The 17137-nt window shown below is 36.0% G+C and overlaps 1 protein-coding gene across 1 annotated transcript; it reads right to left on the reverse strand.

The window, feature by feature from the left end:
- Positions 1 to 1008: 1008 nt before the first annotated feature.
- On the reverse strand, positions 1009 to 16582 carry IDO1 (indoleamine 2,3-dioxygenase 1). The gene is made up of 10 exons (XM_059156155.1): positions 16374 to 16582; positions 11957 to 12052; positions 11710 to 11829; positions 8696 to 8814; positions 7498 to 7512; positions 5445 to 5544; positions 4336 to 4453; positions 3204 to 3255; positions 2594 to 2742; positions 1009 to 1595 (listed from the first exon to the last, which is right to left on the reverse strand). Exons 1-10 carry the CDS (start codon positions 16470 to 16472, stop codon positions 1282 to 1284), a joined length of 1182 nt encoding a protein of 393 aa, XP_059012138.1. The 5' UTR covers positions 16473 to 16582; the 3' UTR covers positions 1009 to 1281.
- Between the last annotated feature and the right edge of the window lie 555 nt (positions 16583 to 17137).

The raw sequence follows: 17137 nt of genomic DNA on the forward strand, positions 1-17137 counted from the left end.
CATATTTTTAAATTATAATCTTATATATGCTCATTGCAGAAATAATGACAAGAGAATGAAGGAGAAAATGTGTCCCATGCACCTAAAAACTATTACCATTGACATTTAATATATTTTCTCCAGAATCAAGAACATTGCTATGAGCAGGAAGATTTCATTAATTTTACTGGGTTAGGGTGTATTTGAAAAATAATGTTAAAATAGTTTTTAGATGTTTGACCTTAGAAATATGTGACTACATTTCCTTCCTTGAGTCTGCTTGTGTACACCCAACCCATCTTTTCAACCCGGGCTTGAAAGTTCTTGCTAATTCTGCATCCAGGCAACTGTTGTGCCTTTTTTCTCTTTTCTTCTTTACTAGCACACCCAATCTCCAGCTAATCATATCCTACTACTTCATGAGTTTCTGTCAAGTCATATCATTCTCCCTTTCTCCTTCCCAAGTTCCCTTCCTCTTGAACCTGGTCTACGTCAAGTCCCGTGAAAAAGATGAGAGCTGTCAAAAACTTAAGTTTTCCTCCCATTTATAAGTAACCGTGTGACCCTAAGTCAGCAACTTCACTCCTCTGAGCCTCAATTTTGTCACCTTTAAAATGAGTCTGGTTTATATAATTTTTAAGCTTTTCTCTAGCATTCCATTAATAAGTAAATTCATGCCAGACTGTGAGTGTCAAATAACCCTGACATCCCAGGAGAAATTATATTTCAAAAGTGCCCTCTTCTTGTTAGCCCAGATTAATTTACTCATGAGGTCACTCGATCTTTTATATATTTATTCAACAGATATTTGTGAAGTATTTTCTAAGGTCGGAGGATGCATGGGTCAGTATACCTGATATCATAAAGCTTACTTAACATGTAATAAGAAAATAGAAAAGTACACAGGTATTTATAAATAAGTGTGATATTATTGTAGGAGAAGTATAGGAATTGATTAGCCATGCTTAAAAGATAACAGTGTAGATGAGGTCTTATCTGGAGGAGTATTTAATTATAGTTATGACTAAAGCAATTTTTAGACATTTTATTATATCAATTTTTATTGAATTTCATCATTATGTTCTAATCCCATAATAGAGATTATAATCTAATCTAATTTATTTTTATTACATTCATATAAGGATGGCACAGATACTGAAAAATCATTTTGAAAATTTTTACAAGTACTATTAAAGAGTTGTGTATTATCAATTCATGGGTCTGATATAATGAGAAATCACACACACACACACACACACATCTTTGTCTTGGCAAAATGTGCCCTTGTTTGAGTTTCATTAATTACTTCTCAAGCTGGAAGCTCTTAGTAGTATCTCTCACACTCTTCAGGAAAGTCATGAGGTCAGTGCCTCCAGTTCCTTTATTGTCTTGCTGGCATGAAGGACGCACAATGTACTTAGATACTATTTCTAGGTGATAGTTTCTCAGGGAAACCATAGCTTTCACACACTCATTGTAATCTGCCTGCAGCTCAGTATCACCTTTTGAAAGAACAAATTCACGGACTGAGGGGCCTGACTCTAATGAGAGAAGAAATTCCCGGTGAGCTGGTGGCATATATTTTCGCATTTCCTGGAGGAATCTGGCAGCAGATTCTGAAAGAACAAGAGAGAGATTAGGTAGAAGAGAAGCCAAAGTGTTCCCCCAATCCATGTGAGAAGAGTGGGTAGGAGATCACACATGACCATTGCAGCTTGAGTTTACAACTATCCTATTAGTGCTATTGGTCTTGCTATTAGTAATGATAATTATTGTAATATATACTTAATGCTGAAAACCACATGAGCTGAACTCATTCGTTCATAATAAAGTTTTTTGTGTGCCCTTTCTCACTTCCCTATTGTATTTGATCCTTCTAAAAAGCTGATGATATAGATAGGGTATATTTAATCTATACCTGACAGATCATGGCACTGACTTCAAGAGAGTTTAAGGGACAATTTTTACATAAATGAATTAACTAAGAAAAAAAAAGCATATTTTCACCTATGTCAATATCTTTCCCTTTGACAATTACATAGAAGTTTAGGAAAAGAGAGAAAAGTACAAAAGTTCTTACTGGAGCTTCTTCTGCCTGCTCTAAACCCCTAGAAGGAATATAATGAATGTGGTTCATCTTTCACCTTTGGTTCATCTTTAAAATTTGAGCGAATGGGTCAGTAAGCCGGCCAAGAGCACTGCCAAGCCTCCCCTTACCACTGAGGTCTCCACCTCCCCAACTTCAGTCCCATGGCATTTGCAGGTGACTTTCTCTTTCTGAAACTGATCTCATACATTTCCAGAACACGTGCTATGGGCTTCACCATTCGGACCTTATGTACATGCCCAAATCTCAAGATTGAGAGGGTGATGAACTTGGGTTTTGGTTCTGGCTTCACTACTTTCTAGCTGGTTAATAAGGAGCCTATCAGTTATCCTCTAAAGAAACTTAGAAGTTCCTGCTTGGCTGTCTGTGGAATGGGATGATGACAATATAGTCTTGCCTTACTAATTCTTCTACAAGTGTCATATAAGGTCAGATGAGATGCTGATTTTTTAGACATCAGAGCACTATTGTATATGAGATGATTATTATTTGTCATTGTCCACTGACCTTCACCAGATTTTTGCTGGATGCCCAGCAGAACATCAAAGCACTGAAAGATGCTGCTTTGGGCAGCACTGCCCCCTGCATACTCCCTTGGAGTGTCCGAGAAGCCTTCATACTTCAGACCCTTTGGCAGTTTGGAGCTGTTTTTCCACCTAGGCCAGGAAGGAAAAAAATAATCACTATTTGGATAATTGCCAAATTTTCTGGTATAAAATCTTATACTAGAGGATGAATGGAAAGTGACATAAGATCAACTTCATTATTCTTCTTCCACGTTCCCCTTCCAGTCATGTTCATGTTTGAGAAAGACAAATAACACGGTCTGAGCAAATTTGGCAAAAGTATTCTAAAAATGGAATTTTACCTTTGCACTAGCAAAGATCATTCTTTTTTTGTTTGTTTGTTTGTTTCTAAATGATTACCTTTCCTGTTCATACTCCAGTGCATGCTTGGCCAAGGAATAACAGAGAGACAGTCTATTCTTTCTTTATAACATGTATTTTACGATAGGAATTTTGTCCTAAACCCAATGGATAATGGGGACTATCAGTGGGAATTTGATGTGTACTTTATGTGAATTGTTTAAAACAAATTCAAGCATAAGATTACCTACCCAGACAAGTATATGCGAAGAACATTGTAAAATGTGTTTGGGTCCACATATTCTGTAAAAAAGATGAGGTGTGTTTAGTTAAGCAGTTATCAGAATTTTCAGAGGAGATCAAGATATTGTAAACAACTGATAATGGGTTTTGGTTTAGGTTGCAGGAAAGGCATTATGTCAGCCTGTGCAGAACAAGTCCCTGAGAACAAGCTCTCATTCACCTGATTTTTTCGAGGGCAGCCCACATCTACTCAAAGGGTCTACCATCAGCTGACACACAGCTTGGGTCAAAGAACATAGGCCCACCCAAGACTCATCTTCAGGAGAGCAATTAAACTGTCAACGTTTCCTTAAAGCTATTTCATCTGCTTACTGATATAACAGATAAACTACTTACATAAGGAAACAAAACTACACAAAATGAAAAGCAGAAACAAGAGCCTCAGGGGCTCTATGGACACCGTCCCTGCGTCTCCCTCCCCAAACATTACTAACTTTTCTGATTTAAAGGTCAATCTTTCTGCCAAGGACGAATCAGTAGTAACTCAAAGCCCAGTGGTACACAATCACATATTGTTAAGGCTGTCCAGCAGGGCGCAATTTGTGTGTGTGTGTGTGTGTGTGTGTGCGCACGCGCGTATGTGTGTGTGTGTAAATCCTTGTTTACATACTTTTTTAGTTATTGCTGTTTTTTGGCTCTTAATTTTGTAATAAATTTTGAGCTCAGTGGCTTTTCTATGTTGTTTCTTACTTAAATTGTGAAAAAGCAGAATTTTGGGGGAGTTCCTATAAAGCAGAAGCTAAGTACTTCAGAACTTAGAACAGCCTGAACCTTCCACAGGTTTCTCCATGATTTCAGTGAGAGGCAATGACATTATTTACAGTTAAGCAGACCTGGCTTCACAATTTATTACCTGTGTAACCTTGGGCCACTTATCTTATCTCTCCATTAGATTACCTTATCCATAAAATGCACATAATAAAACCTTCCACAGGAAAATATAGTCATTTAGGGAGATAAAGTGAAAACACACTCACTAAGTGAGAGTGTTTTTCTTCTGTTTTCTCAACAACTTTAGTCTCAGAAAATCAGAAGCACGTGACTGTGAGCCTTGCATGTTTTCGGGTATACAGTACTTACTATGCATTTTTTCAAACTCTTTACGGGCTTGCTTCAGAGAAGAAGCTATATAACGTAGTGCTTTTTGCAAAGCATTCTGGTCCTCGTTTTTAACTGCCTTGAATAAATCGGGAATTACCTTTAAAAAAAAAAAGATGAACATACAAGGTTTACTAGCATTAAATATTGGCATAGAATAAAATTCTCCTAATTCTTAATCCCTAAATTAAATGTAGGATTTCCACTTCATTTTTGGGCTGAGTATCCTTTTATTGTTTGACTAATCTCCTTATATTTAATTAAGTTTGGTTTTATTTTTATTTATTTATCACTTAGAGATAAATCTATATAGTTTTATATAGTTTCATTTCTATTTCTAATCATCAAAACCATTAGATTTATGTCACTATGTGATCTGGTTTCAGTGCCAACCTGCATTAAAAATGCATCTCCCAAAACAAACTGAGGGTTGCCGGGGGGAGGGGGTTTGGGAGAAGGGGTTGGGATTATGGACATTGGGGAGGGCATGTGATTTGGTGAGTGCTGTGAAGTGTGTAAACCTGGTGATTCACAGACCTGTACCCCTGGGGATAAAAATATATGTTTATAAAAAATAAAAAAATTAAAAAAAAATGCATCTCCCCTATTAAGGTTTTAAACTTAATTCTAAATATATGGGTCTTGGGGTGCCTGGGTGGCTTAGTGGGTTAAGCATCCAAATCTGGATTTCAGCTCAAGTCATGATCTCAGGGTCATGAGATCCAGCCCATCAGGCTCCATGCCTAGCATGGAGCCTGCTTAAGATTCTTTCTCTCCCTCTGCCCCTTCCCGCTTGTGCTTTCTCTTTCTCTAAAATAAATAAATAAATAAATAAATAAATAGGTCTTACATTTTTTATTTAGGTGATACACAAAAATAAAATATTTCTACCAGATGTTCATTTACCAGCCAATTAAATAATCAAATGCAGTATTTATTTATTTATGTTATGATTTATATATTTATAAATCATAATACTTATGATATTAAATATATCAAGATATATTTCATGCATAATATAGTTCAGTTACTAAGTCATTGCGCTGCTTATGCAAATAGAGATAAAAATTTGCTTGTAGGGATGGACTCACTTTGATTGCAGAAGCAGCTGCTATCTCCACCAATAGTGAAACCAGGAAAAATCCTTTACAGCAGTCTCCACCAGGAAACCAAAACAGAACATCCATGTTCCTAAGAAAATAAGTCAAGGAAGTCAAGAATTTAGCAGTAACACTGGTGTATTTGAGTGCTTTGTAGTTTTCAAGTATTTTTATTCCATTCTAGTTTCAAAAAAATCTTGTGAGGTTAAGTATAAGTTTTACTATCTATGTTACATTGTTGGGAATATGAGTGTTAGGTCCATTGTCTAAGATCTAACAGTAGGGTAAGTTGGGACTTGAAATTCCATTTTAGAATTTAGGGCTAGAAATACCAAGACCATTTCTGTTTTTATTCTCTCATTAATTTCTCGCATGCATATATATTACTGTATTTGTATGTTTATACATACTCAATGCTTATGGAGACAATTGTAAGGTATAATTTTAAGTAGTCTTTTGGCTTTAAATAAATATATCTATGTCCATATTTTTGTCTGTGAACCTGATTCAATTTTTCAGTGGTTTACCTGCTTTACATGAATTTGGGAAATGCAAATAACTGATTAGACCCTCATTTCTTTCTTTTTTTTTTTTTTTAAGACTTATTTATTTGAAAGACAGATAAATAGAAAGAGACAGCTCGATCAGTGGTAGGAGCAGAGGGAAAGAGAAAATCTCAAGCAGGCTCTGCCCTGTGTGTGGAGCCCTATGTGGGGCTAGATCCCAGAACCCATAAGATCAAGACTTTAGCTGAAACCAGGAGTCAGACACGTAACCATCTGAGCCACCCAGGTGCCCCCTCGCCATTTTCTCTTTTATTGTAGTTTTGCACTAGAGCAAACAAGGTCTCAATATCTGTAGATCTATACATTCATGGTGGTTAAATTCACGGACTCTGAAGCCAGTACATTTCTGCAACTTAACTTGCTGCGTGACACGTTTCTGCCTCCTTGTTCTCATCTTTAAAATGAGACTGATGATATCACCCTCTCATTTAAAAACCTTCCATAGGGGCGCCTGGGTGGCTCAGTGGGTTAAGCCGCTGCCTTCGGCTCAGGTCATGATCTCAGGGTCCTGGGATCGAGTCCCGCATTGGGCTCTCTGCTCAGCAGGGAGCCTGCTTCCTCCTCTCTCTCTCTGCCTGCCTCTCTGCCTACTTGTAATCTCTCTCTGTCAAATAAATAAATAAAATCTTTAAAAAAAATAAATAAAAACCTTCCATAGATTCCCATTGATTTTAAGATACTATTTAAACCCCTCATCATAGCCAAAAGTCCTATATAATCTTTCTGCTACGTTTACTTCTCTATCCCTTTTCTACTACGTCCATCAGTCACTACTTATCAGTGACATTAGCCTTCCTTCACTTCTGATAATGCAACACAATTTTCATGGCTTTGAGGCCCTCACTCTTGCTGTTTCCTCCACTATGAACACTCATCCTTTCCTTCTAGCTAATTCCTTCCTACTTACTCTTCCGAACTCAGCTTGAATAACTCGCTACAGGGATTCCTTATTCATCCCTTTCCTTTAGTTGGAGTTCCCAGCACTTTATCCTCTTACTCTCCTCTTAATCATAAAGAAATTTACATAACTTTCCTATATCTGCTTTCTTCGCCAGGGCAGGATTATTCCTAGGTTATTTACCTTTGTATCCCTAACTCCTAGCCTCTGCCCGATACATAAACTCAAAATGGTAAGGATTGGGTCCAAAAGAACAGGTTTATGTATCTGGGCACTATGGTCATTAAGTCAAAGACACACAGATGTATATGCATTTTGCATTTATGCATATTAATTGCATTTTTATATATGCAAGTGCTATTTTTATATCTATCTGTAGCTATAATATCAAGCAGACACAGTCCTATCACAGTTATAGAGCTAGTTAAGGATTGGGATTATTTGCTCTTTAAACAATTACTCGAGTTATTTTTTGCCTGAATTCAATTGGTCCTTTAAAAAGTACATTTAGAGGATATTGATAAACCTATACCCACTTTGAATAACAATTCTTATAATAAAGTAAGAAGCAAATACTTACTCATAAGTCATGGGCCTTTTGAAAACATCCATGAAGCAATGGATCAATTAGAAGAGAAAGAAAAAATCAATTTAAAAATCAAATAGCTTTGAGTTATTCTTATTCAATTTAATACTACTGAATTATCAAAGATATAAATAAAAGAGAAAAATATATACATGTGTGGTTTTTAAAAATATCAACTATGCATTGCAAACACTTAGGACTTTGTAAGTAAAAAAAAAATAATAAATATTCAAGGAACACACATGGTCAGTCAAAACCAGTTGCTACTAATAAACTTTTTTTAAAATTTAAATCCAATTAGCCAACATATAGTACATCATTAGTTTCAGATGTAGAATTCAGTAGTTCATCAGTTGCATATAACACCCAGTGCTCCTTATATCATGTGCCCTCCTTAATGTCCATCACCTAGTTACCCCATCCCCTCATACTCCTCCCCTCCAGCAACCGTCAGTTTGTTTCCTATAGATAAGAGTCTCTCCTGGTTTGTCTCCTTCTCTGATACCTTTCTATTCTTTTCTAGATCAAATCCTTTCAGTTTACACTTTGCTCTCTACAGTACTCCTCTGCAGATACGCACCCAGAGTCCTGGGACACCAGAAGTCTCAGGTCCCTTTATGGTAACAGATCGCATTGCTTAAAGGAGAGGAGGGGCCTAGAACCTCAGCAGATGGCACTGAAGGCCCAGGCATTGCCATCTCTACTGCTGAAAATGTGTCAACTCTTAACTTAACTGAATAGTTAAAAAACAAATTTGTAGGATCTCCAAAACATGTTAATTAAGGAAAGCCAGACACAAAAAGAGTACATACTCTATAATCTCATTAATATGAAATCCAATAGCAGAAAAAATTAATTTTTAATATGACAAATCAGAATAGGTTTACTTGGATGTAGAGGAGAAAACTGAATGGAAAGAGCCACAGAGGTGATATTCTGTATCTTGCTTAGAGCTAACCTGTATATAGAACAGGCAAAGTCAACAAACTGAGCAGTTAGGATGGTGCAATTCACTGTATATTAATTACACAACTTTCTCTTATATATTTTTAGTTATATGCCAGCAAAAGAAATCATACCTCCAAAACAGAGAAGAAAGCTGTGCTGCCGAAAATTAAATCAATGGCTAGTGCCCTATTGATGAAAATAGCATGCGCTTCTTTAGTTCCTATTATAATCACAATTCACATACCCACTGGGATCCTTTTTCTTCCAGTTTGCCAAGACACAGTCTGCATAAACCAGAATAGGAGGCAGACCGAGCTTCTCAGAGAGTTCACAGTAAGGAACAGCAATATTCTTTGGCAGGACCTAATGAAAACACAAAATTTAGTATTAGCCTTCGAGGTGTCTTACATTTTCTTCTGCTTCCTGCTACCATTCCAACTACTCTATTAGTGCCAAAACATGAGCTGTTCATCACGGCACTCTGAAGCCAAACAATCATAATTTTCTCTTCCTCGTTTCATAACTTAGTCCTAGTAATCATTATATGTTTATGTTTTAGATGTGCGTTGTGTACATAATCTAGTCAGAGCAAAAGGACGTAGAGGGTACAAGGAACAAGAATGCATCCTTGACTTTCTAATGGCCTGGAGTTACTTGTAGTCATTTATTTACTCATGTATCCATCCCATAAATATTTGTTAGACGGTTTCTCTATGTGAGGAGCTCTTTATCAATAGGCAATATAAGAATAAAGTCAATTGTCTTCAAGAAACTCAAAATCACTTGTAATTAAGACTTTGGGATATTATACATAGTAAAAGGGCAAGTGGTTGGCTGCCCTTGAGCACAGCGCTAACAAACTCTCTCCTGGATGATTTTTTAGAGTGACGTTGGGGCTTATCCTTGAAGACGCGCTTGTGTCAGCCGAAGGAATCTCCTTTAGCCTTCTTTTCTGTTTCCATGCGGAGTACACCAACTGGACTGACATTGGGCTCTTTCACTCATCCTTCCTCAGAGGAGGTATAGAGGCTTATCTGACCATTGACTGTGGGAGTGGGACTGCTGCTCAGCAGACTTTGTTTTCAACACTTTTTTCCTGACCCTATTACTCTGGATCTGCTCTGTGCCTGGCCACACTCTAAAAGGCTACTATCCCCATGGGCAATCCTGAATGGCTATATGCTTTTCTAGCAGGCCCATTTTCACCACACATGCAAGCCATATTTTCTAACTGCTCTATTAATCATAATGCTGACCTTTTATTCTTTATCTCACTGACTTCCTCATCTAACTATCATTTGGTTTATAACTAGATGGTCCCATATAATAATTAAGGTCACACTTGTCATCAGCAGCTGATGGTTGGAATATGTGTATCCAACCAGGCAAAGGACAGGGATGTGTAGCTCATCTGGAGTTGTGGGCAGTGGGATTGCAATGGTAGAGGCGGTATGATGATGAGGTCCTCTCCACAGTTCTGCAAAACTTATGGGAGCTATAACCTAAGTGGCTTTATATTAACTTAATAGACCTCGAGATGATGGTTTAACAAAGAACAAAATGTTAGAAGGAAAAACATTGGCTATCAAAGTGACACCTGGATGTGTGCTCCCCGGTACAGAGCTTTGCCTCTGGGAATTGAAATATTTTGGTTTGCAACTGATTTACTTGTTTCAAAAGGAAATTTTTTGCTCTTTCTGAATTAAAGAAAAGATCAAAGGGAAACAAAAGGAAAGTTGCTTAATTAAAAAGTTAATTTGGAATGACAGGAAAAAGAAATGCTCAAACACATCTTAATCTATTAGAGACATGCAGTTACTAAGAAACTCAGACGCTAGTTTCTAGCCCATTGTAAAGAAAATTGTGCCTTATATTGATGTATCTTATTTTTTATCCATTTACTTTACTTTTCTACAATTTCCTCACTTAAATATATTTGTTGCTGGCTTCTAAAATCCTTTTTGGAATAATGTAGTATATAAAAACTAGATAAATTGAAAATATATTTTCATGTTTTATTTTAGAATTCTGACTTCACTCTCATAAATTTGTTGTCTTTTGATTAGTCCACATACATTCTGGTCTCCATATTTTTTGCTGGTCCTTTCTTTCTCTTTTCTGCTCCTCTCCTCTTTGGGTAAGCTCTACCAATCTTTCAAGAAGTAGTTCAGGTCCCGCTTCTTCCTTCCCACTTTATTATACCAACTACTCTTTAGCTATTCTGGGCTCTCATGCTTCTGCATCTAGCACAGGCTACCTTTGTTATTGATGATCTTTCTATACAATGCTTACACATTTAGCGAGACTCAGATTTTAGCAAGTCTAGTGAGGTTGGGTCCTTAAGTTGTCAGGCTATCTAATACCTTTGTATCACAAAAATCTAGACATGATAGTTTAATGATTATAAAGAAATTTAAGATGATCCCATGATTATGCAGAGCAGCTTTTTCCTTTTGTTTAGATATCAGGGGATGACATATCACATAAGTGGACAATATGTGTTGTTGTATATTTAAACAGCATGTGGAAAGACAAACAAGATAACATTCCAATTACTTTTGTCAAGGAGGGAAAAAAATATTCTTTAAATGGCAGAAGGTGCTTCTGGAATCTATTTTATCTCTTTGTGGTTTAAAGAGTCAGTATTACAATCTGCACTGGTTTCATGAAATTAGAATTGTCAGATAAAATACAAGATGATATTTTAAATCTAAAGTTATCTACTATTCATGGGAGTAGAGTGAAACCCATATATTCTTCCATGTTGATGGATGTAAGATAGCACTTTAATATTAAGAAAAGCCATAATATGTTTACATCTCCCAAAACTCATTAATAGAAAAAAATTTCATATTCAAATATACTGATTATGGTGTCATTTACAATGGTAAAATGTTAAAAATAAGTACAGAATAAATGAAGTTCAGGAACTCATTAAAAAACTATAAAGTGATTTCGAATGATGATTAGAAGGACTGTGTACTAACTAAGAAATGCTTACAGTATACTTTCAGAGAAAGATAGAGAACATACACCTATATACACAGGATAGAGCAAGTGTGTTACATAAGTAAGAGATGAAAAATCCAATAATGATAGCAGTTGGATATTAAATCAGTGAATGATTGTTTTCCTTTTTATTTTTTTCCTGTTATCCAAGCATCACAAAATCTAGTTATAATAGTTTCAGAATGTTTTTATATTAAATTGGATGTCAATTGTCATGTACCATAAGAAATATCAAAAAAATCTCCAAACCTCTCGAACATCTTTATCACCTTGATTCCACACATATGCCATGGTGATATACCCCAGGGTCAGATGTGCAAGGCGCTGCGACTTGTGATCTTTGAGGCCATCAATACTGTGAATTTGTAACTGAAAATAAAAGAGAGGTTGATTCAAATCGATATGGGGGATAGCACAGCTTCAAAGCCAGGTTAAAAATGTTAAGAAGCTAACATAGGAGTAACGTAATATAATGTAATGTAATGCTTTTCCAGACCTGGTCAACTCTTTCCCGTAGTTTATTTTTTTCAATCAGTTCTGGTAGATTCTTAGCGATGGAAATCCATTCATCATAAGGTGAAGGTAGCTCCTCCTTGAAAAAAAAGAAAGGGGACTTTTATGTAGTAGCAAAAGTTTTTATAAAATAGTTTTGCTTCTGACTGATAGTCTCTCTCGCCTCTAGATCTGTTCTGTGCAATGCTGTCCTGTCACACACTTCCCCGTCCAGTAACTCCAGTCCCTGCATTGCCACCCAGGGCTCACAACCTTCTTTTTCTCTTCTCAAGCACTTTCACCTGCCTGTCTTTCACAGTTCATCTCAAAAAGTCCACTGAAATCATCCTGATTATTCCAGTCTACCCTTATGTTATACCTTTACACTATTAAGTAATTTATTGTTATCTGTTATTTATTTTTTCTTCCTGGATAAATTAAAAATTTTTTTGAATGGGAGAAAAATGAGATTTTTTAAAAAGATTTTATTTATTTATTTGACAGACAGAGATCACAAGTACGCGGAGAGGCAGGCAGAGAGAGAGGAAGGGAAGCAGGCTCCCTGCTGAGCCGAGAGCCCGATGCGGGCCTCGATCCCAGGACCCTGGGATAATGACCTGAGCCGAAGGCAGAGGCTTTAACCCACCAAGCCACCCAGGCGCCCCAAATGAGATTTTTTTTTTAGATGTCACCAATAGACTAGACATTTTGCTCAATAAATATTTAAATGTTATAATGACCAAAAATGTTTATTGTTATCTCCATTTCATAAATGAGGAAAACAAAGCTCAGTTTATGAAGTTGTTTCGAATATGTAGTTTATTGTCATTGAATATATAAGTGTTTCCTGCTTTGAAAAATCAATGCTCTTTTAAAATCCCACTATCTGAGGGCAAGGATTTTATCATGCTTTTAATTTTCTATTTCTCACAGAACCTGGGACAATACTGGACATGTAGGAAATGCTGTATATTTCCATATTGATTGTCTGCTTTGGTACTATAGGCTTATATTTCAACCAGTAAGTGCAAATAAAAGACCAACAAAAGTTTCTCCTTGGTTCTTATTACATTTGTACTTTCATCTCAAAGGAAAACATATAGCAAAGACCTAGACAACACCCTGAAATGAGATTCAGATCTCTGCACAACTTCCCATATGCTCTTTCCTATTCCTCCTTCATGTCCTTGAGGTCATCAATTCTGAACTATGGAGATATAGCAACATTAGATTAACTCAAACCAATGTAGATGAAGTTTTGAGCTACAAAACAAAGTTAATATTATAAGTAAGCTATAAAACAAAAAGGCAAATATAACATAAAATTCAAACATTTTCACGGGCTGCAGGTAACAGAACAGTCTTTGTCTCTGTTGGGGCAGATTTTTAACAATGAAAGATCCAAGCACTAGATAGTCACATTTCTTGTTTCTCTGAACTTTTCTCCTTATCCACAAAAAATGCTATCGTCTAGTGTTTTTAGTAATACACATATCTTTTGTTTTGTTTTGTTTTGCCTTCTACCATGTAACATAACTTAATTTTTGGTTGTTACTATTTTCCCCAAAGAATGGATTTTTTTTTTTTTTTTTGGTTATATATCATGATTAGCCTCCTGTTGGACAGAACTATCAACAGATGTAAAATTCAATCAATAATAACTTCTGGTTCAGGGATGCCTGGGTGGTTCATAAGTTAAACACCTGCAGTTCAGGTTATGATCCTAGGGTTCTGAGACTGAGTCCCACATTGGGCTCCTTGCTCAGTGAGGAACCTGCTTTTCTCTCTGCCTACTGCTCCCTCTGTTTGTGCTCTCTCTCCCCCTCTCTCTCTCAAATAAATAAATAAATAAAATCTTTATATATATATATATATATATATATATATATATATATATATATATAAAAGATATATAAGAAGTGTATACACACACACACACTTCTGGTTTGGAGGGTGCTTAAATGGTATAATATAAATCAGTAAAAAATAACGCAGCGGGTCAGTCAACTACTGCTAGATTATATAATGTATTTTGTATTTATGTAGAATTAGAAGACATATTATTTTCTTTTGGAATAGAAAGCTAATAGATTATATGAGGTGAAATGGACATTTTTTAGTTTATAATTTCAAGGAAATATCTTCAGTGAAGAAATAAAAATAGCTCCTAATTTATTTCTCTTGTTTCGGGACATGATCTAACTTCCTAAGCATCTTAAGTAGCAACATTATTTTTTTTTAAAGATTTTATTTATTTATTTGACAGACAGAGATCACAAGTAGGCAGAGAGAGAGGAAGGGAAAGAGGTTCCCCGCTGAGCAGAGAGCCCAAAGCAGGGCTTGATCCCAGGACTCTGCGATCATGACCTGAGCCAAAGGCAGAGGCTTTAACCCACTGAGCCACCCAGGCGCCCCACAACATTATTTTTTAAACAGTTCAGGAAAGGTTTTGTTTTGCTTTGGTTTGGGGGTTTTGCTTTGCCCCTGGAAATCTGTTCTAGAGGTCTCCATAACTGTCATAATTGTCTTTTTTTTTTTTTTTTAAAGATTTTATTTATTTATTTGACAGAGATCACAAGTTGACAGAGAAGCAGGCAAAGAGAGAGGGGGAAGCAGGCTCCCTGCTGAGCAGAGAGCCCAATGCAGGGCTTGATCCCAGGACCCTGGGATCATGACCTGAGCCAAAGGCAGAGGCTTTAACCCACTGAGCCACCCAGGCGCCCCAATTGTCTTAATTTTAAGAGAACTTACTGTGGGGGAAAAGTGATATGAGGTTTCACAGTTCCTGAAAAAGATTTTTGTTCTTGTACCACTATACATGTTCAAAATCATCTTATTCTCTCACTTTGGTGTTCTTGAATGAAACAGTAGCAAGTCTGAGTATTAACTGATTTGCAAATATAAGGCAAACTAGGTGCTTTTATCAATAACATTAAATTAAATTAATAATTTGAAGAGAAGAATAAGATTGGGAGGAAGAATTTGCTTTAGATTTGCCTTTATTTATACAAGATATTTATAGGATGTTATTTCTAAGTACAGTCAATTTGGATCTGCATTTAAAGATGCCCTATAGGGGAACTTGGATGTCACAATCAGTTGAGCGTCGGACCCTTGGTTTTAGCTCAGGTCATGATCTCAGCTTAGTGAGATTGAACCCTGTATCAGGCTCTGCACTCAGCAGGGAGTCTGCTTGAGATTCTCTCTCCCTCTGCCCATCCCTCGCTCATTCTCTCTCTCTCTCTAAGATAAAAGATGTCCTCTAGAATACAGAGTCTGAGCCACAATAAATAGATACATACTTGTACATAGAATTATCACAACATGCAGCTGGTTCTTAGAAATCGTTTGGAATCTCATGAACCTTATTAAACTCAGGAGTGGGGTAGGGAGAAAGTAATGCTTTATGATATCTTCTTCTCTTTTTTTTTTTTTTTTTTTTTTTTTACAACATACATAGCACTTTTTTTTATTATTTTTTTATTTTTTATAAACATATATTTTTATCCCCAAGGGTACAGGTCTGTGAATCACCAGGTTTGTAAACCTGGTGATATCTTCTTCTCTTAAGAGAAGCAGCATATTATAATAATTTTAATATCATTAACTCTGGAGCCAGATGAGTCAAGTTCACATTCCATCTCTGCCATCGTTAGCTGTATGAGTTTGGGTAATTACCTAAATTCTTCATGACTTAAATTTCTCATCAGGAAAATTTAGGATACCTTTTAGCATGTTTGTAAAGACGAAGTAAAAATATTTATAAATTGCTTAAAGATTCTATATGAATATTTGATAATTGAAATAGATAATAAGATGGTTTTCACAGCATTCTTTGGAATATGACTTAGAAAAATGTAGTTTTAAAGTCAAACGTTTACATGTCTTACTATTTTTACTATTTTTAAGCAAAGCTTAAATTACCTCTTTTTAAAGGTAGTTTAGACTCACTTGAATCTTACACTTAGTGACAACAAGCATTATTAATACAACACAAAGTTGCTTGATAGATCATCTCAAAAACCTAATCAAAGCAGGCAGACATACTTCATTCAGTTTATGATATATCACCCAAGAAAGAGGGTTCCTTTGACTCATGGATCATTTATTACTTTGGCTTTTTCAAAATGCCCCCCCAAAATGCAGTTGTATTAAAACAAAAAACTTTGATAGTTTCTTTATCACATCACTTTCTTTATTTGTGTAAGGTAACTAAAAACTGCATTTAATACTAAATTTCTAGGCAGAAAATTTTAAGTTAAGTATGAACAGTTTATTAAAATCTGCCTCTAACTTTGGCACTGTTTTATCAATTGTTTAGTAAAAATTACTGAACCACATTTGTTCAATAGAAGTAGACTTGTCCAGGTTAGCAATGATAATAAAACATTTTTGCCCATATCTCAGTAGCCCCATCTTACCAGTGGTTTTGGCAGAGCGAAGCCCAGCTCTTTATCTATATGGTATTTTTCAAAAATTTCCTGAGAATTTCCCATAAAATCTGTTGCATTATGTGCCATCCTTGCAGTCTTCTCCTGTGGTCCTTCTCAGTTTGATGCGGTTTCAGAGCATCTATTTATTATAAAGGTGGCCATAGCCAATGACCACAAACTTAACACGTAGGCAGTAAAAAATTACTTCCAGTTTTGGAATAGTTTCATTTTCTTTCTTTGTAATTTGATAAACAATAAAACCACAAAAGCATCTCTATTCATCACAAGAAGAAACTGAAAGCTTCTTTTCTTATGAAGTGTTTATTAATGAGAACATCATCTGTTTACTGCCATCAGGGAAGTCAGAAGGAAACTGAAATAATCAAAACCATGAAAATAGGTAAGCAGAAAAAAAACATTTTTTATGGGACTATTTAAATCTTTGAATTAAGATAACAAATTTGACCTAGGCCAAAGTCCTAAACCATCACTTAGTCAGCACTGTCATTGGTTTTTCCTTAAAGTCTCCAGGGTTCTTTGAACGTTTTAGTGCCTTATTTTGCAGCCCTAAAAGGCAACCTGTGGTACACTGAACCAATTGATGACTCCAAACCAGAAAAAAATAGAAACACATGAGGAATTAAGATAGTACCCCCTACACCTCCATTTTCTTACCCAGTCTTTTATCTGTGCTCACAATGATACAGTTCTTTCTTCTTCCTATTCCTTATAAGTCCTTTTTAGGAAGATTT

Source organism: Mustela lutreola, chromosome 18 (assembly GCF_030435805.1).
Source record: "Mustela lutreola isolate mMusLut2 chromosome 18, mMusLut2.pri, whole genome shotgun sequence".
NCBI classification, from domain to species: domain Eukaryota; kingdom Metazoa; phylum Chordata; class Mammalia; order Carnivora; family Mustelidae; genus Mustela; species Mustela lutreola.